Source organism: Vanellus vanellus (genome assembly GCF_965231255.1).
Source record: "Vanellus vanellus genome assembly, chromosome: 3".
NCBI lineage: Eukaryota > Metazoa > Chordata > Aves > Charadriiformes > Charadriidae > Vanellus > Vanellus vanellus.
Genome location: NC_138907.1, coordinates 84,394,029 through 84,417,328, shown reverse-complemented (window position 1 = coordinate 84,417,328; position 23,300 = coordinate 84,394,029). Strand labels below are relative to the sequence as shown.

The window sequence follows — 23,300 nt, the reverse complement described above, 5'->3', positions numbered from 1 at the left end:
CATGCAGTTTGCTGATGGTGAACATTTAGCATAGATGAATTAGTATTTTTGCCTATATCCAAAAGGGTATTGAATAAAAATTCAGATAGTTCCATTTAAGGCAAAGTCTTGGGAAGAGGCAAAATAGACTTTCCTCAGTTGTCTTGGGAAACACAAAGATGAATATGTTGTCTCAGCAGAATAAATCTTGCATGGTAAGGAAAGCTGTAAGAAATGGAAAAGCCTGTAAGAAATGGAAAAGCATGTAAGAAATACATCTGCCACCTTCAAATGAACTTTTGTTGCTGACTTTGTGTAAATCATCTCTAGACAGTAACCAGTCACCCTCCTGCCTCTTGTCCTACTTCTCGTCTCATAATGCTACTAGTATTATTTGTAAATGGATTGCTGTAGCTTTAAAATACATTAATATTATCACAGTTAAATATAGTTTGTCTATGCCTACAAGGTAGTAATCTGCTTAGGGTTCTGCTTCTCTTCATATTGTCTCTGTAACATTACTAAGCTGGTGGCTGGCACTTAGTAAGTAATATGACATCAGATGACAACTTCCTCAGTGTAAATGATGTCTGAATAACCAACACTGCAAGGTCTAAACCAGCTTGTTTTGATTCAGCCTGACCTTGAGTTCTCACTTGAAAATATTTGACAGTGCTGCTCTTCTTTAAAAAAAAAAAAAAAAAAAAAAAAAAAAAAAAAAACAACACCAAAACCCCCCAAAAAATGTTGGAGATATTTTTGTAACTGAAATCCTTTCTAACTTTCCATTGAACAACCTCTCATCATGCATAGCAACCTCATTAGCACCAGCCAAAAACCTGGATTGTGCTGGGCCTGATTCTCATTTGCATTAAGATCCTTACTTGTCTGTCTGGCTAGATAAAGAACTTTTATACTGTATGTAAGTTACATATATGTTCACTTAAAACCTAGTATGAATATATATAGTGATTTGCACAAGCTTTAAGCATTTCATGCACTGACAGAACTCAATGTAAATAAGTTCTTGAGAAAGGCATTGGTTCTTGTTTATATCTCCTACTCCTAATATAGCTATTACATTGGAGATAATTTGTGGTTTTGCTTGAAGAAATGCATATGTGGTTTTTTTTTTATTTCCCTCAAAAACAGTTTAACTCCAAAAGAGGCAGAAGAGTGTCTTTCCTTTTGTTTGCCATCCTCCTTATTCCACTGTATTTGAGACATATAAATGATGCTGTGAGATAAAACTAAATTGTGTGGGCAGAAGAAAAAGGATCTGAAAAATCTTTGCTTCTCTGTGGAGCAGTGAGAGACTGACCTCATGTGGTGTGAAGCCAAAGTTGCCAGGGGAAATACAACAAGGATAAAACTGAATAAACTGAGTATCTTTGAAAAATTAATTTTTGTCATGCATGTCTGATTTCTGTTGGATGCTGCACCACTTATATTTAAATATAGTATTAGTTTGGATAGTTTGTAATGTGGTTGCTGAAAAGAAGTTAACCAGTGTCTGTATTCCCAAAGACTTTTTTGTGTCCTGAAAGGGATGCTCTAACAAGCTGACCCCAAGACACCAGGCTGGGAGCTGAGGCCCAATTATCCTGGCTGCTGCCTGTGCGTGATTTTAATTGAAATGAGTAGGAGTTTCATGTGAGCAAGTGACAGGATAATCAGTCTTGGTTTCTAAGCCCTTTCTGGCACTTCCCCAGCAGCATGCTCACTCTGTGCCTTCACAGCCTGGCTCTGTAAAATGAAGGCAGTGGTTTTGAAAATTATGAAGTGGTACAATGCAGAATAGGAAGGGTGTTCCTAGCCTGTATATTTTTTACAAGCATGAATAATATTAATACTGGAGACTTCTGAGTCAATTCTGTTGGCCTGATTCATCAGCATATATGGAAGTGTCCAGGTATATGGATAAGAAAAGGAGGTTCTGTTATTTTGAAAAGTCTCCTTTTTAAATAAATAACATGTATTTAGTTTTAAAGAATTTAGGGGTAATGTGGCTTACGGACTCTCACAGGAAAATCTGCTTAAAAATCCTTTGGGCAGTTCAGGTGAACTTTAAAAACTCTGTCCCCATCCTGCAAAGACTTCTCTGTGTGCTTAATTGTACTCTTTCTGTTCTTTATGTTGACTTAAATGTCTGAAATAACAAAGACCTGTAGTATTTTCTACAAGTAGTCTGAGTTCTGCATGACGAGCCTTCCATTTTCTTCTTTACAGATCCTCTTGGAACCAGGGGTGATACAGGACGTCCTAGCAGCTGGGAGTCATTTGCAGCTGCTGGAGCTTCTCAGTTTATGTTCTCACTATCTCATTCAGGTGAGGCTTCTTTGCCTGATTATCAGCCATTTCTTTTGGGTAAACTTTTGTTTCAAGCCTAATTTCAGTAGGAGAATGTTAGTACAATACCTGGTGTAACCTAAATAGCAATAAACTGGATTTCAGGAGACCTGAATTTTGAGTGTAATTTGGGTATCACTTTGTGGTCAGTGCTTTCTCCTTCCATCCATTTTGTCCGTTTCAGTCCTGCAAACAAGGATGGTCCGCTTGGGAGTTTGATTCCCTCCTTTACCAGAGAATTTGCTTTCTTCTGCCTCAGTTTACCGAATGTTGAATATTTCCCTATTGCAACCATGAGTATTGTGAAGCATTCAGAGGCATAAATGTTCACAACAGAATATCGATGCATATTCCAGGGCACTACTATCTCTCACTGAAGGGGTAAGGCTTATTACAATGACACCTTATTCTCAACTGGCCTCATGTCCATAATGCTGATAATGTTATCAACATTAGGGCTGTCATTATGAAGCAAAAAACACTGAATCCAGTAAAATATTTTTTGTGCTTGGCTTGTATAGGAGGTGGCTCATGATGGTAGCAAGAACATAGCTTTGTGTATCTGTGAAAAGCCTTATAAAAAAAAAAAATGGCAATAGCAATTCTACAGGACTGTTTCCTTTTCATTGTAATTTTTCAGCATTGTTTCTGAAATATGGTGCGTTGGCTGTATCTGTGCAACAGTTGGGCATGGAAATGCACGTCAGCACAATCCTCTCCATATGTGCTCGCCTTCCAACAGCATAACTGCCTTTGAACAGTCTAAGTGTGTTTGGCAGCACACTGAGCTACTGAGTACCATTGGCTTGCAGGATCTCATGTTACGAGCTTCAGGACATACTTGAAGGCTCTGTGTCTTATGGGGAAAGAATCTGTTCTTTGAATGTTAACCTTAGGGAAGCCTTCAAAATGTATGTTCAGACAATAAGGTGGTATTAATTTGTGCATTATAGATTGATTAGAAGGTTAAAGGAGCTGGTAGGGTACTGCAATTTGTATTGGTTTGTTTTCAGGAATGCAAGGAAGGATTTAATTTTTCTGAGAAAACAGACATGGAATGTAATGTGAAAGATGATTGGTTTGAGAAATAAGAAATGTGAGATGCCAAATAAGCCACAAAACCATTTGGCCTACCAGTTGTCAGGCAGGCATGGGGAAGGAGTTACTGTAATGAGAAAGAAGATACAGGTCTAACATTGATAGTCATACAGTGTATTTAATGGCCTCTTAACAAATCAGTCATTGTGAGCATGTCTCTGCTGCTTACATGCTCTGTCTTTATCAGAAATGGAACCAAAGAGACCATTGCAGCAAAGAAGCTAGGGGAGATATTAAAGAGCAGGGAAGAAGCTGAGTATTGCAGTGCTGGTAAGGTAGGGACACGAGAGGACTGTAGGAAAGGAGCAGGTACGTGCCCAGTGTAAGTCCTTGTGCTAACTTCTACTCAAGACAGGTCATAGAAGCCTTTGGTATTTGTAGCTTATCCCTTGGCACCATCTTAATACTTTTAATCCTGAGGTCACTGCAGTGGCAAGACAACTGTAGAATTAGCAGTGCTTTGGATATCATCCTTAATGTACAAGCCATAGTCAATTATTTAGGAACAGACTGCTTAATGAATAAAAAAAAAAAAAATCAACCCCCAAAACCACACTGCCCTCCAAAAAAAAAAAACCCACAGTGAGCAAATGTTGCTGCCAATTTTGCCAATTTATTCTGTAATTAACAGACCAGTAAAAAGTCTCTGGAGGTGACAGTCAATATGCAGTATACTCAAATGATGTGAAAGATGTCTGTTGTACTGAGTACTGTGCCAAGCTAGGGTAACTAGAGCTACAGTGGTGTAAAAATGAAGAGAAAGTGGGACCCAGTGTCCAGATTTACAATGATGGAGGTAGGCAATAAGGAGAAGAATATGTGTTGGGAGACAGAAAGCAGTGGTAGTTCTGTAAGTGTTTTTGAATCAGGGTTTCATTGTAAGGTTTTGAATCTACATGGACATCTGTGGAACGGCTGTAGCTTACATCATGTTGGGCTCTAGACTGCATTTTACCCTTTTAAAAGTATTTTTTAGCATGTTCACCCTATCAAGACATATCTGCAGACAGATCTGCAGTCTGAATAGATCATGGTAAGAATTTATCTGTCTTGGTTTTCTGCAGTTACAGTCCGTGCAAGTAATCAACCTTGAGTAGTTGTGTAAGCCTTTTCAGCAGAAGTCAACAAAGTACTGTGCATAAAGACTGTGATATCTTTCAGAGTCCAAATTAATTATATCAAATATCTGTTTATATTCTATGTAGTATTGGGTGATTTTAAAAATATCTATTACTTTATTTTAGTACTATCTAAAAATAAAATCAAAGTAGTTAAAGAAGGCTTCCTTAATGCCACTTATCCTTGCTGCAGTTGGTAACTGGAGTGTCTTATCACCCCACATGCTATGATACAGATGGTGGGAAGAGAATATGCTTGCCCTTTCTCTTCTTTCTGATGAGTCTGAGTGCTACTTTACTATTCTTACTTTACTATACTAGTGAATTTCTTTCTTTCTGTTTTGAGTTGTTCAGGTTTAGCTTAGTTTATCATATATTCAGGAAATATAATATGTGGGATCTAGCTGTCATTTATTATTGTTGTGTAATGACCACAGAGTTTTAATTTGTTTGGGTTGTCTTTAATTGTTTGGATTGGACCAGGCTTTTCCTGTATAAGAGTGCTGCTCTTATTGTTAGAGTTTGTTTCAGCTCTTATCTTTCTCTAGATGTTCCAGCTTGTCAGTTTTTTGGAGCTTGAAACAGTTTCATCTCTTCTTGATACTTTTATCTGGGGCTCATAATTATTCTATTGATTTCAATAAGGATTTTTTTTGCTACAAATGCAATTGGCATGGCCCATACACATATCTGTTCCAAGGCATATTTGTAGTCTTTGACGTTCCAAAGACGACTGTACTGATCTAATTAACTGAAGATGATTGTCGAAGTGTCTAATTGTCAAAGACAATTTGCAGTGCACCGGGGGCAGATTCATTTCCAGCCAACACTGACTTATATATGCACTGATCTTTAAGGAATTTTTTCTCAGTTGTGTCAGAATAAACAAGATGTTATTCTGACTGTAAGACTCGTCCTCTTTCTTATAGACCAACCAGCTAAGAGCACTTTAATTTGTTGATAAATCTCAAAAAGATTTCTGTAACTATTTGTTTGAATGTGATTATCGCATTTTTATAAAGAGTTTTTGGTCAAAGGAAAAACAGAAAAAAGGAGAGGAACATTCTCCTCCCCCCTCCAATTAGGTAATATCCATCTCTAAGACTTTTATGATAGCATGACGCAATGCAGGATTCTGACAACACTGCTAGTTTACTAAATGTGTTTTGTCATCTATAAACTAACTTCATATTATCAAATGATCTGTAGCATCTAATGTTGATTCTATTGGAAAACGCATTCTCATTTTGAATTGATAATTTACTAATTTTTATTTTAAAAGAATTGATCATATTTTCTCTACTTGCAAACAAGAGAAATACCCAAGCATTCCTTACTCTAGGTCTTAATTCCAGGTTTGTGTTGTGCCGGCTTCTCCTCCCACCTCAGCAGTGTCATATCTTGAATTATGATTACTCCTCAGCCTTTGCTGTTTGGGGGTTTTGTTTTCAGCTTCATTTGTAGAGGGGAACTTTTTTGAAGCATGCTGATATATTTTATTTGAGATACATACATATTCATGATTGTCTTCGATCATGTTGTCTGCATAATTCTCAGGTACTTTAAACGTTGAAACAAGGCTTGAAATCTCACACATCCATCTCAACCTAAACAAACAGTAAGTCAACATGATTGTTCTTAGCTGTATTGCTGCTATGTAGGTGTGGGAACACTAAGCTGAAGATTTGAGCTTTGTGTATCTTGAATTGCACTAAGATCTGTGATCACGCACACAGCATTTGCTTGTAGAGTGCACATCCAGTTCTCTAAGATTCTTGTTTCCCGAGTTCCCCTTCCAGCTCAGATTGATTGTCAGTTTTGGCTGAGGCTTTTTAAAGGAGGCTAACGCAGAGAGCTGCAAGCAACAGGGAGACTTTGAAATGAAACAGATTATCTGAATGTCTTGTTTCCCTTTTGAAAGTTTTAGCCTATAGAGTTCCAGTGGACCACAACTGTCCTACTATGACATTGGAGAAGGCAAGAGAAAGCTAATTGAAGGTGTTGAATGTGAGGGAGGTATGAGAATGGACTTCTTAAATGGAGCTGTAGAGAACATGGTATTAGGGAGTGTGTTTGTGATGACCTGTTTTGCACTTTAAAGCTTGTAGATGTTTTTCTGAAGGGTACATGATGACTTTATTCTTATGAAAGAGAATAAATATGTTAAAAGATTTATTCAGAGTGTAGAAATGTTTGTTTCATAAATAGGTCTGAGTTATATAACTGATTGTAGATGTAAGAAGTTTTGTCTTTTTCCTCAGCTGTTTGTGTATTCAGTACCAAAAAGAGCCACAAACTGCAAATTATTTCAACAATCAAAGAGTCTAAGTAAAGAGGGAATGCTATTGAGAATACAAGTTTTTAATGGGATTTCCTACTACTGATCAACATCAACTCAATATTGTGTGGGTATAGCTTTAGTAATAATCAGTTTTTAAACCAGAGGATGATTTCCACTGGCATTCAGAGACCTGGGACATAAAATTCTCCATATTTGAAATCTTAAAGCTAAGTGATTTTTCTGTGTTTTCTAAAGGTCCAGTATTATTGTTTTCAGTGGAGTTCTGTACACCTCCTGAGTTACGTTCAAGGTAATAGGGTGATAGGTGCGAGTGAGGGGTCTAGAAGTTGCAGAACTGTCCAAAGCAATCCACTCATTTCTGAGAGGCAGGACACGGCGTGATTGTTAACACTTACCCCTTTGACTTTCTGCTGCCAGATCCAGCACATTTTGTGAAGAACAAATTAAATTTACATGCTGGACAGAGCCTGGGATATCATTTATGTTATGTTTATTGGCTGAACAGTTGCATATTTTCAATACAGCCTTATTTGAAGTGGTGTTAGCTGACTGTCCTCAATGCTGGAAATAATTTCCTATTCTCACAGTAGCTAGGAGCAGCAGGTGTAGGAGATGAGCAGTGATCCTGACTGCCATTAAAGTTCCCCTGACTGTTAAAAATTTTTCTTGGGATCATAAGTGTTGTGTCAAGGGAAGTTAAAATTTGATGCCAATTTTCCCATTACTTTTAACTGCTTTAAGTTCCCTGCTAAATGGTAAATGTACTAGATTACCTTTTAGAACCTTTTTTACAGTGCAGTGAACTCTGCCACAGGTATATCTGTATACTTGCTACTGATGTCGGTTGTTGCATCTTTAAAGACGGCTAATTTAAGATGAGAATAACTTTTTAGGTGAGTGATTAAAATAAGCCTGAAAAAACACAACACTGTACAGCAGCAGTCAGTTAGAGTTTACTCAGAGCTGCCTCTGTACTGTGTGCTCTTGATTCTTGTATACTATACAAAAGCAGACAGTGAGCAGGATCAGGCCTGAAATGCAAAAATTAGATTAATCAACTCACAAATGATAAAACAAGACCTCCTGGAATAACTCTTGGTAATAATTGAAGCAGGCAAATTGTTTTGGGTAGGGGCATTTGATTTTTTTTAACCTTCTACTGTACTGGTCAGTGTAGGCTTATAAAACAAAAACAATTCTTGATGACCTGGATCTTTTTTTGTACTAACTTTAAAGTATTTGAGTGTGTTTATAGATTGAAATATGTTACTGTTTTTAAAAGGAAGAAGCTACAAATGAATCTGCCTGGGGAATTAAAAGGATTGTGCATACATGGTGGGGCCAGACCTTTAAAGCTATTTATTTTTCTTAAGCCCAACTTCTCCATTTGGAAAGGTGCCAACAACAGAAGCCCAACTTTCACTAAGATGCACTTCTTCAGAGATGAATTAATTCTTACACCAGAGATTGAGAGCATCACCTTTGTATTGCTAGAAGCCCCAGCTCAGTTGGGATTTTAGCTCCTGGGTTTTTCATATAGAGCAAATTAAACTGCTGGAAAAAAATCTAAAGGTCATCTAGCAACCAAGGCTTGCCTTTTTTAAACTAATACCAAGTTTTTAATCTCAGTACATGCATGCACACTCTCCGCCCCCCCGCTCCCCCAGAATTAGAGTGGTGTTTTGTAAAGCCACCACTATCAAACTTGAGTCTACTAACTTTAGCCAGTGGTGGAAAGAGTGACCTTCCCATACCAATAATACAAAGTAGACAGAAATAATGTCATCTTGCATTTTGCTGGTTTTCAGTGTTATGTAATCAGTTGTTGCTGTGCTAGCCTGCTATTTTTTGAAGGAGCATGTTTTGTTAGCTGTTGAGTCATTGAGCTATTGACAGTCATTAGGAAAGTTCTCGTACAAAGCTCAAAAATAACTGTGGGAATTTATCTCCTCTCTCCCTTTAACATGCAGATACATTACAGAGATAGATATTTATACATATGAAACGTGAATGCACTACTGAGGATTCCAACTTAGAATGGGACTGAGGAAAAAAAACGATGGTGGTTTTCTCCATTTTTCAGTTAGTAGCAGTGAGGAAAGTAAAAACAGTATACCCAGTCACTTTGAATCCCATTCTTACTGTAATCCCCTCGCTGCTATTTAGCTGCGATGTGATAGTGGATATTCTGCTCCTGGGGTGATAACTGTTAAAGAAAGTGGTGCAACTATGGTCAGGAACCTGCTGGCTTTGTGTCTGTGTGTGTTCTGCTTTCCCCAACGAAGTTGTCATTGGCAAAGCTGAATTGGAACTGCTGATGGATGTACGAAAAATAAATATGCTGGAGTGTCTAGGTTTACTATTGCTGGCAAAATTAAAGGTCCCCAGCTGTGTAGCTAGTTGCATGGATACACATTGCCGGTCTTCTGCGTCAGAATAGCAGGAGAGGTCACAAGCTGGGAAGCGGCAGATACTGCTATGTCTTCCTTCTCTTTGCAGTTCCTGTCAGGAAGGGAGAGCAGCTTTGTGTATTTTAAATAGGAACAAAAAAGCTGTATTGCTTTGCTGTTTCCCTCCTTGCCTTTCTCATGATGTCTTTCGAGCCGGTGTGGCCTCCTTACCTGACCTTTTTATCCCTCAGCCCCTGGAAGATTCCTGCTTCTGGAATCTTTCTAGTATTTTTATAAAGCTGTAATCAGAGGCTGATGAACCCTGGAGTGCTTAGTGTACAATATTCTTCTTTGGTTTTATTGCTGTCTGATCAATACTGATGTTTTATGTCCCCACATCCCTCTTCCTTTGCAATGTCTTTAGCTTTTAATTCTCCTTACCAGTCGAGGCGGTTTAGATGCGTGAACCCCCAAAATGGCATTAGTTGGAATTGGGCGGTGCAGCTACCCTTATCCGCTGGTGGCCTCGGCGACGTGCCCAGTTAGAGGTCCGGCAGGAAAATTTGTTTGATTGCGAGAGATGACACCCGAAGGGGCGAATGGCTGAGCTGGAGCTGAAATAAGGCGGTTGGGGCCCTTCCTCCCCAGGCGTGGGCAGCAGGTGGCAGTGTGAGTCCGTAACAGTTTGAGCAGATAAATTCTGGGGAAAATCAGAAAAAATGAAAAGAAAAATTATTTATTTTTACTCCATATTAGTCCTCTGACCTAATCAGTAAAAAAGTCATTATTCACACAACACTGGGCAATATGCATTGTAATTTTTAACAAATAATAGGAAACTGTTAATGTTTTCACAGGAAATACAGTTCTGTCTTGTGCAGCAATGGTCATTTATCACTGCACTTTGTGAAATCACTCATTTGTTCTAATTTGAATGTAAATGACTCTAAGGTTTTACAAATAAGGTGACAGACTCACATAAATGTAATTGCAGGGTTCATCTCTCTCTTTTTATATATCACTCATTAAGTTATGAATTAAATACATCGTATTAAACCAGGGGCATGTCCAATGATGATATTGTAATGGCAAATTACTCTATGCTATTAGAGGTGTATTTTTTATTCATGGACATTAATTTGTCATTAAGCGGCATTAGTTTAGCACTTTTATGTGGAAGACGTGACCTGAAAGAGGAGACTTACAGCTCTAATGTGAAAGAACAGGAATACAAGCACCAGATATACAGAGCTTTTTTTTACCTCCTGTAAAGAAGCAGAGGGACATTTTATTTAAATTTGCTTTGATCTAAAGCAATTTGAGTTGTGTTAAGCCATTTTATCAGAGGTATTTCTGAAACATGAAAATGCTTTGGTTATAAAGTATTTACCAGTATGGGAAAAGCCAGAATGCTGAGTACAAAATGGTGACTATAAATCATTTGTAACCTATGAACCTGAAGAGAACATTGGGCCTGAAGTGAGTTACAATCTGATTTTTATCTCAGAAGTATCACTGTGGTAGAGAGTTAATTGCCCATCTTTTCTTTCCTCTGTACTAGCTTAGCCTAAATAGAGCTGACTTTTTTTCCTTCTTAATTATGAAGTAAGTATCTTTTGCCTCCTCTATATTTTGTATTTTTAAACACTCTGCTATTATTTTCACAGGGATGAATTTCAAGTTTGAAATGTTAAGCAGGAGCAGAATCTTTTGTCAGAAAATGAACAAGAAAATGTAATATTTGGTGGAATTTGAAGCAACTTGGCGCATGAAGTATTAAACTGAGGAAAATAGTGAATGACTTGGTTTGCTCTGTCTTTAAAAGATATTGAAGAGACCTTGTAAATTTTATTTTCATTTTATAGTCAGTTTAATAGAAGACACTGTCCTTTCAAAACCTTGTTTACTTAATGGTGGAGATGGACTGAAGTCACAAGGATACAAGTTGCTACATCCCCCAGTTTGGCAGTATTTGCATTTCAGACTTTTCTTTAGACCATCTCTTGTCAAAGGCAAAAAGTCTGAACTTCATACAGATCTGTGTAGTTGATTCCCTGCTCCCTATGTTTTTCTGATGACTTAATCATTACAGTTGGATCCATCTATATCTGACCTGCTCACAGCACACTCAACTAGTGCTAGTTAAGAAGAAAGATTTGTAGTGGAAATGACTTAAACCCAAAGTATACATAAGTAGTTTCAGAAGTGGAAGTACCCTGAATTATCATCCAGTTTTAACTTCTGTTAAATACTATTTCAGTACTTAATAGAGAAACATTTTTGCTGAACCGTTTCAGTTTGTAGGGGAACACAAAGAGAAACAAGTTCTATGTGAGGCTGTTGATGTTTCTCAGATCTCTTTCCAGTAGATCTCTTAGCAGCAGTAAATGAAACAGCTTTTTAGCACATTCCACCACTTACAGTGTTTTGTTTGCACAATGGCATCAGAGTAGGATTTGCCAGAGAACCAGTATATTGCTTCAGAATTGTGATGTAGGCTAATTCTATTTAAAACAAAACCTTAGTTTCTGTCCAGCGTATTGAATAGGCCTTGAACCGAGAATGAATATAAATGCGTACATGCTGTCTTACTGAATCTTCAGCCAATATGTAATCAGAGCTTTGAAAGTTATAAATTGTCCTCATTCATCTCACTAATTCTAAAAATTAAAGATACAAACCTAAAGATTAGTGATATCAACAACTTTATTAACCATCAGTAATGTCCCGCAAGTGTATTATTCCAAGCTGAAGAATGTTTGTAACTTTATTCACTTGTTTTCCTGTGTAATCTATTCTAAACATCTGTTTATTAATTTGGAGGAAGTTGCTGCTAAATTTCCCATCTGTTTCAACACAGTCTTACAGAATTTGTGATTGCTACCACAGAGTGTGTCTAGCTGCATAGGTGGCATTGGATCTTGAATGACTTAAACCAGGACTTTTATTTGCGGTTCAGCGGGAATTGAGTTGGTAACACATCGAATTGTCTCTACAATAATTTTAATAGGAGCTGTTGTGTTCTCTGAATCAGAGGGGTAGTAATATATTGGCTGGACTTGCCTCAAACACTTTGACCTTTGTTGTGAAAATTTCCAAAGCCATTCAAAGGAGGTTTCTTCTAAATTAAATTTCAGTGTTTTCTTCTTGCTTACCAAAAGCCACATCTGTTCTAATTATATATGCAAAAGGCCTTGAATTTCCATAGCATCTAAGGACACCTGTTTATCATGGGGAAGGTATTGTAGTAACCTCAGGTAGATTCAGCCCTTAAAACACATTGGGATTGGAATTCCCACTCATTTGCAATGACGTGTTGTGGCCATGGAGCAAGCTAGGGGAACAGGCCCAATGTCATATGCCAGGCCCAAAATCAGTGCTATACGTGCTTGCATTTTGTTTTTGCCTTCCTCACAATATTTTTACTCGTATTTGCGGCATTACCACCTTCATGGGGAACTGAAGTAAGCAGGCAGTATATGTATACAATGGCTATGTCAAGGACCCCCAGAGACTGATATTGAATGTTTATTATGACTAAATACTTAAAATTATTTGACTAACTAGATACTGTTGTGAGTCTTAACTTGCATAGGTATTATATACCATTGGTTAAAAAGTCCTAATCAACTTCTGGACTCAAGTAGCACCATTCAGCCCTGGACCAAAAGTTGAAGAGATTAATGGAACTTCTTGAAAAGGATTTTGAGGATACTGGCAAGTGTCTGTAGTTGTGAACACTTAGAAGTCAGGCCTCCAATGACCTATCCTGCTTTTAAAGGTGATGTCTTCAAGGTGAAATCTTCAAGCCAGTGAAAATTTTGTCATTTGGTTATGTGTCTTGCATATATGATGCATCGATTAAATAGGCTTTTCTTCTATATTTCTCTGGGGGAAAAAATCCCCAACCCTTGGTGGTAAAGCATGGAATCCTGACCATTAGGTGTTTGAGATTCAGCAGGAGGAGGGAGGAATTATTTCTTTTTTCTTGCTAAGAACTGCTAGAAACTAAATGAACAAAACTTATCATCATCTTTGAAGGCATATACCTTCCTCATGCTTAGCACCTTCAGCAGTGTGAACATTCACATGTGTTAGTTTTGAGAGGACTTGTGACTTGTTTGGCACCACTGAAAGTCAGATGTATGAACTGTCAAACTGGATGTTGAGTCAAGGTCTACTTTTTACATTTGGGCTTTGCCCTTTCTGGGTTTTCTGTTTTGGAGAGTCATATTTATAATATTGTCTGACCAAGAGAATGATAAGTGAATCCCTAGTCAATAATTCTTAAAATATAAGCAACTCCCCCATCCCTGTCCCCCAATCCTAACACTTACTGATATTTTTTTTTTTTTTTTAAATTCAGTGGTGCTTCCAGAATTTTTTTCTTTCTTTTACTTTTCTTCCCATATGTGGACAACAACTATCCCTTTTTATCCTGTTTACCTCCTGAAATCAGTTCTGATTATTATGTAGTAAACTTACTAATCAGCACAGATAGTCATGGGAAAGAGAGATATTTTTTTCACTGCATAAATTCAGGGACAGAGTGTTGTAGTGGGTTTTATTTTACTGAGACATAATGCTTATACAAAACATGTTACAGACATTTTGCTGATGTATTGAGCTGCATAAATAACTTTAAATTGTGTTAAAGTTGGTGATGAGGAAGAAAAGAATTATCTGGAGCACTGGAGTGGGTTCCAAGCATTTGAGGTTCTGTTTTTTGTATCTTTGGCATCCTGGGAAATCTTTTTAATTATTCTTCTGCTCCTCCTTTATTTCTCTGTAAAATGAGAATTTGCCTTGGTTTAGTGCTGTGAGCAAAAGATTTCTTACTGGTTTCTGTGGTGAGGTCAGATATTGGAGGAGCATAGAGATACCTGAAAAATAACGATTTTCCAAATAAAATATATTTTGCAACACCTTTCATGTTGCCTTCTTATGATTCACATACTTATAATCAGGTTCTTTTAACTGCTGAGTACACTTATTTCTTCCTGCAGCTGCAACAAGTCTCTTGCTCTTCAGAGGGATATGAAACCATATACCCTCAGAGGTCAAATTGCATAAATATTTCCTCCTTTACCTGTACAGACAATTGGCAAAAACCTTGTTTTATTGCAGTCTTTTTTTTTTTTAATGCAGATTTGCAAAATGTTTGTAATCACATAAAGGCAATATAAACAGTCTTTTACTTCCTAGCCCAGTGGCCAAGGTAACTTTGATCCTACATCCATGAGCTGGAAACTATTTTCTGAAAACTTGGTCAGAACTTTTTTGCTTTCATATATTCTCTCTATTTTATAAATATATTGGCTCAAGACCAAATCTAACTAAGAAAAACTAAATTGGGCGCCTTAAATCTTGCAAGGTTGGTTTTCCAGCCTATAGTATTTTCATATCCTTGAAGTACTTTGGAACAGGGACCACCAATATTTGAGCAGTAGCCTTAAAAATGCAATGTTGAAGCAGTAAAAGTGTTTGTTTCTTTTATTAGACAGTACTCAGTGTGCATTTTATGACATGAGCCTTTTTTTTATTGTTGTTTTTTTTGTTGCCGCAGCACTGTTCTGAGAACTGATGTTGCTATTTATGACTGCTTCTTGGTGCCTCGTGATGGCCTGCAAGTGTTGTTCCAAACAGAGCCTGGTATATTTTCTGTAACAGCTATGTTACTGGTTCTCATATATGTTTGGTTTTTTTATTTTTTTTAATGTGATCACTTTGCCAGGAAAGCCAGGCAATACTCATATTCTTTCATTCTCATAATTTGTTACCCCACTGCTTTTGCAGAGTCTTCTGCAAGCTCTGTGGGCAAAACTTGCCATTCTGTAGTTCAATTAAACTGTTAACAGTAATGCAGCAAGAATCGGTTCCTTAAGGACTTTGCTGGAAAAAGTTACGCTGCTTTATAACTTAGCATTAATAACTTAATTTTGAGATTGTCATTGAACAAATCTTTGATCCATCTAAGATGGATCCTACTAAATGTGTGTAATATATGAAATTCATGAAATATTTTAATACCCAACTTTCTCTAATACTCCTTGTGTTAAATTTGTCCCATTTTATTCTGCCAACATTTCTTATAAACTTGTGAAAGTGAGCTCTTTTGAGGTTTCCAAAAAATATCTTCCCCTATTGATGCCTTATTAATTTCATACAAGTCAAATGTTAGTAGCTGGCTGAGGTGATGTGATTCTTATGATGCATTAGGAACTACTGATTTCAAATTGGTGACTGGTTCTACTTTGTCTGTCAAAATTATGCTCTGCACTGGCTTCAGTCTTTCTGTAGGTAAAGTATCAAATATTGCCTTAAAATTTGTGTTGATTTGGGTTGTTCAGCAAATATTTCTAAGATTTGAATTTGTCTGTTAATGAACCCATCATTTTAGATTAGCAATTAACCCATCGTTTTAGACAGTTTGTTTCATTCTCTGGTGAGATTAGATGTCCAGCTCACTACAGTTACCCTTTTCCAATTCTCCATTTTTAGACGTGTTTATTAGCTTTGTAATCATTAAGCATTTGGTGACAGGCTGTTGCCTGGGATTCTGAAGCAGAGACAGGTTTTTAAGAAAAGTGGTCCCTTGCTGGGTTTATTACAGAGCACACATCTACATCATTGAAATGTTCCAGAAATAAAATGTCATAAAAAGATTCTGAAACAGAGTTGGTTTGAATCATATTATATATTCCTCGCACATGAACACCTCCTCTGTTCTTATTTAGACCTAGAGTGTTAACATTAGTATATTGCTAGTTTTGCATATGCTCCCTGTTTGTTCTTTAGTGCGGTATCGTGAGCATTGATTTCCTTTTTTAGTTAGTGACTATTCTGCTATTATCCATCTTCATCATTATTCATTTACGTTTATGAAGAGCAGTTGGAGGAACTATCACCCAGCCTCCTTGCGAAGCCACATCTTCTCTGGATTGTGATTCTAACGCTCCTGCTAGATTCCAGTACTCTTTGCCCCTTGTTATCTCTGGGTTTCTTGTCTGGATCTGCTCTCCTGTTCTGTGGTCTGAATTTTTTTTTTCATGCTTCTGCATAAAAGATATCAAAGATAATGTCTTTCTCTGACCTGCCAGGGCTCTGAAGTTGATCCTAAGTAGCACGATAGAAACAGACTTTCAGCCTTCAGGTTTTGTCATTGTGATTTGGCCCACAGTGAACAACGATGCAGACAGGATCTTGCTTAGTTGTGAAAGAGATTATGGACAGTGCAGCTAAAATGGGATGAGATTTTAGCTGCAAAGTTCAAAGAAGTGATTACTGAGCATAACCAAATTATTTTTCTAGAGGCTGATGAAGGGGGTCGACAGAAGTTTTTCACAATGATGGGAACTCCTACGAGCTATTTCCATTCTGAATATTTATAATGTGGAAGAGCAATGGACATTTCCTGTCAGCCTCGTTCTTTGTAATACACTTTTTGAGGTGTTTTTCAAGAGATTTTAATGGAGATGGGGATTAAGAATAAAAATCACACTTTAATGTACTGTGTATTAGAAACATATTTTCTACATCTATTTTCACTATGTTTGAAAGTTTTGATACTTTATATTGATTTAAAACTTACTTTGTTTTTCAGAATACTAAGGAGATTTCCTTGCCTACTTTTGAAACAAATCTTAAGAAAATTATTGAAATAATTTTTCCCCCAATAAGTAACTGTTATGTAACAGGACAATTACAAGATCTGTTATTCAACTATAGAAAGAAATTAAATAAGCAATTGGAAAATAATTTCTGAGCATTCTCAGTAGGATCTACTGCATTTCAGTGGATCATACTCAATTCCCATTTGTAACATGTCATATTATTTCTGTCCTGCCTGGCAGACAGAGGGCTGTTACTGTGTCTCACTTGAGGACTAAGTTTACAGGGTGTTTTCATGTATTAAATCATAGGATGGCTTTGAGCTACTAATGTGATACCATCAAAAAAAAAGGCAGTTTGAGTCTAGGATATTTCATGCAAGGTAATTTATAAAGCTAAGAAAATACTAATGCTAATACAAGGTACTGCTGAAAAATCGTGAGTACTGTGAAGAATTTGTGCATGCAGAAGAATAAATGAAGTCAAACTGGGAGAGGTGTAGAAAAGGGCAACTAAGATCATCAGGAAGGCCTGTATTACGTGAGGAGATTAAGAGAGCTTGGCTTGTTTAGCCTAGCAAAATGAGGGCTGAGGAGGAATATGATTGCTTTCTGTAAATATATCAAGGGAATAAATAGTGGGGGAGGGGGCAGCTGGGAGAGAGGCAGAGTGCTGTTAAAACTAAAAGATAATGTTGGCACAGGAACAAATGCATATAAACTGTCGGAGTAAATTAAGCTGGAAATTAGGAGATGGAGTCTCAAAATCAGCTGAGGCTTCTTGTAATAGTAGTTGGGAGCAAGAGCAGAGAGAGTTTTAAGATGGATCTTTTTTATTTTATGACGAAGATGATTTTATGAGGTTGTCCAGTATAGTAGGGGAATAGGCTTCCACTCCTGTATTGTCATGGCATTAAACTGTTACTAGAGAATCATAGAATGGTTAGAGTTGGAAGGGACCTTAAAGATCATCTAGTTCCAAGCCCCCTGCCATGGGCAGGGACACCTTCCACTGGACCAGGTTGCTCAAAGCCCCATCCAACCTGGCCCTGAACACTTCCAGGGGTGGGGGAGTCTGCAAAAGAATTGGAAGCAGTATTATTGCACAGTCCTATTTTTCTTTATTATTCTTGTTGATGGTAATTATTCTTTTAACTGCTACTGCTATGAACTTTGGGTTTCTAAAGGACAAAACTGGCTCTTTCTGGATTTGACAATATTAGTTACAAAAAAAAACTTAACATTTACCATAAAAGATTGCTGATGGTTGATGGATTAGCCAAGTAGTTTTCAGCTTTCCTCAAGCACTGTAGTAACTCTGAAGAGTTAGCAAAAATATAAAGTAATGAAATGTCTGTAAAGACCATGTACCAATATTCTGTGATTTCTGCTGGAGTAAAGAATGCAGGATTATATCATTCCTTGTAACAGATTTGAAGAAAATACAGGCTCCCATAATTGGCAAAAACTGTAAACATTGATAAATTTGGTGAAATCCTCCCTTTGGGATTCTACTGTATGAAATGCTATAAAAGGGCCAGGTGAAGGGTTAGACCTCCATATTCCGTTTCATCCCTGTATTTTTATTTGTTAAATAACACTGACTGCTGCAGTTATTTTGCCAGGAATACCTGGCAAGATGTGAAACCAGGTGAGATGTGAAGCTTTTCTCCTGGGGAGTTTCTGTGCCAGGTACAGTTAAAAAAGCATTAAAAATTAAAAAAAAAAAAAAAAAAAAATCCCACAGCAGCAGCTGCTTAGCAGGGGAAAGCAGCTATTGAAAACTCTGCAGGAAGTTATCTGTGGATGTTCCAGTGGTACCATGAAACTTTAACTGTGTAGTCTTAATGTTTCATTATTATATTTCTTTCCATGATACACATAATCATGTATTCAATGTATAAAAGTTATGTACAATAATCAAGATCACTTAAAATATTTAATTGGATTACCACTTGAAAATATTTGTACTGTTTAGTAACTTTGATTAATTTATCTGAGATTCTAGAAAACGTTTACTTTTTTGGTTTTACTTTTGAGTATCTGCATATGGCACGTTTCACTTTCTTTTTTGAAGACCACACATATGTCTCAATCACATGAGCAATCTGAGAATGTTATGTCTTTCCACTGTGCTTGTGAAGGTCACAGGCCTCCTCCATGCCTTCGAAGAGGGTACTCACTAGCACCAGCGTGCAGGATTGAAACTGAAAACTAAACAGATATGAGGAAACACTAAGTGAGAAGGGAAATTACTTCTCATAGGGAAGAGGGAAAATAATGGGCCTAAATTTTTTTATATTGTTGCTCTTGTACTTAGCTTTGGACCTACTTTGAAATAACAGCAAGGATGCAAAATAACTTTTTGTGCTTAAAAGAGAAAACAAAAGCAAGAATTACAGAAAGTGTTGAGAAAGCAGTGGTCTACCATAAAAATTAATTTTATAAAATGAGTCATTTAAAAAGTCATCCTTTACTGTGCCTATAAAAACATCTTCAGTCTGCACTGATCTTAAGAAATGTAAACACAGTTTTATACACTGCAAAATTCTGACCCAGCTGTTCCACTATGACCAGGCTTCAGCAAAATATCTTTCATGGTTCAACTGGATGGCTTTGGTGTTTAGTGGAGGAGAACTTCAAATAAGATCTAAAATACAGTCTTTGAAGGATTTCTGCTTATGCTTATTATGAAATAGGTATGTCTGTTGCTGTGCCGTTGAGTATGGGCATGATCTTAGGTAAATGTGTGAGGTTTTGCAGAACTAGAACCTTTGATAAGAGCTAGAACCAACAGAACTAGATTTCTTTTAAAACTGTGTTGTTCCCTTTTGTTGTCAGATAAGTGTATTTTTGTCGCTACAATTTTTCATTCCGTTACTATTCCTTATCTATTTAGAGTCTGTCTTGGCTATGATTTATGTCAGGGTTCTCTTCTGAATGGTGCAGCTGGTTCACACTGTTTAACATAGCAGAGAACGTGGAGGACTTGGGGTCAAGGCCCTGTTGTGCTAGGTGCTGCTTAAGGATTTTGAATAAACATGTCCCTGTCCCAGAGACCCCCACTTCCTCTTTTTTTTTTTTTTTTTTTTTCCTCCACTTTAAAGAGATTGAACCCCTTTTAGGAAAAGGGGAAATAGTGTCACCGTGCAACTCTTCCCTGTTACAGCAGCAGGGCTAGTCATTTAATACCTTGATTTATAACAGTGTTGTAATCCAAATAGGAAGCAGGTGGAGTTACAACTGGGTACGATACTTCGGATATTAATGGCTTGGCTTGGCAGTGGAATTCTAAAGCTGTATATACTTTTTCTGTCTTAATTATGCATTCATTAAAAGCTTTTATACCCAACAGAATAAAGTAAATATTGTTTGATCTCTGTAGTGTGCTCCCAGACTGTAGATTTGCACAGCAGGGTCTTGATAATCTGAATAAATTGTATTTCCCCAAGGAGTTTATCTTTCAAATAAGGTCATAAAGAAATGCATTCTTTCCCCTTAGTTCTCCTTGTGCTTTTTCTGCTATTTATAACACGGCGCAGAGGAATAGAGGTATATTGTAGTCTGCTGTGTACTTGGTTATGATTAACTCTAATTTATCAATCTGTTACATCCTTTTCTGTGGCTTGTGCAAGGCAATTATTCTTTAAAGTACAAACGAATAAAGATGAATTTGGAAGTAATTTAAATACAAAGTTTATATCTATTTTTCCTGTTTGACAATTTATCATATCTCTATATTAAAATACTCCTCTATTAAAATGTGGACAATGTCACATAATTTATTTCCACTATTTAATATTGTTGTCTTTCAGATTATGTTTGTTCGGAAAACTGATTTTCTTTTACGAGGGATTTAAAAGTCAGCTCATTGTTAAATTGGTTTGGCATCTAAAGGTTGATACCACTGAATCAGAAGACCAGTAGTGTAGAACAATGGATTCTCTTACTTCAGAGAAAAGGGAAGCGAGGGGATGTATAGTAAACAGAATGCACAGGATCAAAGATAGTTCCTCATTGTAGAAGTAGACACTGATAAATAATTTGGCCAATTTATTAAATTGGTTTACTGTGAAGATTTAGAACTATTTCAACTGTTATTTGTAAGATCTGTATATATAATCTTGTACATATTTTCTTAGTCTGCATGTGTTTCAGCAGTGTAACTTACATCATATTAGAAGAGATAGGATCGCTACCTTTCCCTAATTCTCTTCAGCTCTTAGTGACAGTTTTGCTTGTGTTCATATTTCATCCTTCAGTTCAAAAAAGATAAGTGGCATACATTTAAAAGTTTATAAAAACAAGATTAAAAGTTTCAATAATTTACATAAGCCTTTTTTTTATTGCATGTTTTTAAAGAATGTATGCTGTGATAGAGTACCAGAAGAAAGCTGCACACAGCTTTTAAATTTTGTAGCTGCTCTTTTAATACAATATAATGAAATTTGTAGAAAACAGACTGCCAGAACTTGTTCATGACCACATCTAAATTTCGTATTTAGTAACCTATTGCATTTTTTAAAGAGTTTTTAATTCAATTAAGGGTTCTATTTGAAAATCTATTCAAATCAGGCTGAGCTGACAGTGATTGCTTTGATACTCCCTGTTGGATTTTTTTTTTTTTTTTTTTTTTTTTAAAGCTAGAAGGTAAGGTGCCTTTTTTTTTTTTTTGCAACTAACTTACTGTGGTTTAGTCTGTTTCTGAAAGTCTTACTGCCTATGAAGAGTTAGATTGTCTGATCTGTGGTATGCATCTTGCAATCTCAGTGTGACATTTTTGCCTTTTAGTATCATCACAGAGACAGTAATGTACAGTACCGTATAATTTTGATTTGAATATTGGTATGACAGTTTGATAATTTTCATATGTAAAAGCTAATGGACTACTTGCTTCTTTGGCTGCGAAATACAAACCTGGAGATCAAGTCTGTCCTCACAAAACCAGATGCAAATATTTCTGATTACAGGTCAAGACCAGTTTTCACAAAATATACTTGCAATATTCATCAAGCAGTAAAACATAAGTCCAGCAGGTCACTAACATGTTATGTTAAGCGAAGCATCAAAAATTCTCTGACGCTTACCAATGAAAATAAGTAAACAAATAACCGCCCAAATAAATAAATGGACAAATAAATAAATAAGCATCTGAAATAAGTAAACACATAAAGTAAATAATATTGTAAATAAACAGCTTCTGAGAGTTTCTTTATCCATCCATAAGTATATTTGGCCTCTTCAACTGTATGACAGCTTCCATGGAAAACATCAATTGCTGTTGACTTGAGGGGATAGGGGAGTTTGGGGGACCATCAAAAATAGCCAAACCAAAAATGAAGGCTTACCAATATGTTTCAGATTTCACTGAAAAGGTGATGATTTTTCAGGAGAAAAGTGCATTTGTGTGTCGTATTACTGTTTCTCTCTAATGAGGAAAGATTTTATTATGTTATCTCTGGTATTGTCCTCTTCTGAAGTCCACCAATAGCCATCCGTCCTTCTCCATTGACACTTAGTGGGGTTTGATCAGGCCTGTATTTTAGTTGGGCTGTTGAACTTCAGATCACAATGATTGATTATTTACTCGTTTATTTTTATTCTCCCCAGATACAGCTGTTGACTACAAAAGAGCTCAATAAGTATACACCGAGCTTTTCTAAATTTCTTTCTGGATGTTTGACATTCATTCAATCAGGGAGTTCTTCAAAAAGATAGTCTTCCAAACCAGGGACGATAAAGCATGGTTGTCGCTTGTCAAATGCTGTGATGTTTACTTTGATTATACTCCTATGCGTTGTTGCCACCATGGCATGGCCACCACAGAAGTAAGTGGTGGTGTGAGGTACCATCTGTGATCTGCAGATATTAAAACACTGAGCAAGCACACAGAGCGGATACTTCTCATGTAAAATTCATTCCTTTCTCTTTCCTTCTGCAACTGGGGAGGATTTCTCCTTACCTCTTCTATGTTAGTGTGAAGAGGAACTGACACTAGAATATCTGTGGCTTTTGGGATGATGGCTGTTAGTGCTTGTTCTGACAACGTAAAGAACTTTTCTTTGTTCTTCCAAGAAAACAACGTGGAACTCCGATGCAGCAGTTTAAGTAGATAATGAATAGGATTTATCTTTAATGTACAAGCCTGCCAGGGAAGGCGCGCCGTTCAGACTGGGAGAGTATGTAACGAGCAGGAGCCTCCACAGGAATTTGATTCATTTTCCTCCAGTACTGACTCCTCTAAGCAGGTGAAAAAAATTCTTTCTCCACTCTCCATTGCATATGCATAAACAGTTCCACAGTCATTGGGACAGCCACCCAATTCACACGTTCAAGATGTAGTCCATAAAACATTCCAAAAAAACCCCTCTTCGCACTTTCCCATCTTCCCTGTTGCTCTGCTCTATCTGCCAGCCGTGCAGCTCATTTGACATTTACAAGATTTCTTGTCAGT

At 36.9% G+C, this 23,300-nt stretch overlaps 1 protein-coding gene across 1 annotated transcript in view; it reads left to right on the top strand.

Moving 5' to 3' along the window:
* KLHL32 (kelch like family member 32) overlaps nt 1-23,300 on the top strand; it is a gene marked incomplete at both ends in the record, with an annotated part of 96,647 nt that overhangs the window by 32,187 nt on the left and 41,160 nt on the right. The window contains one exon of the mRNA XM_082481022.1: nt 2,209-2,307. Coding sequence (XP_082337148.1) covers nt 2,209-2,307 — 99 coding nt within the window. The remainder of the gene's footprint in view (nt 1-2,208; nt 2,308-23,300) is intronic.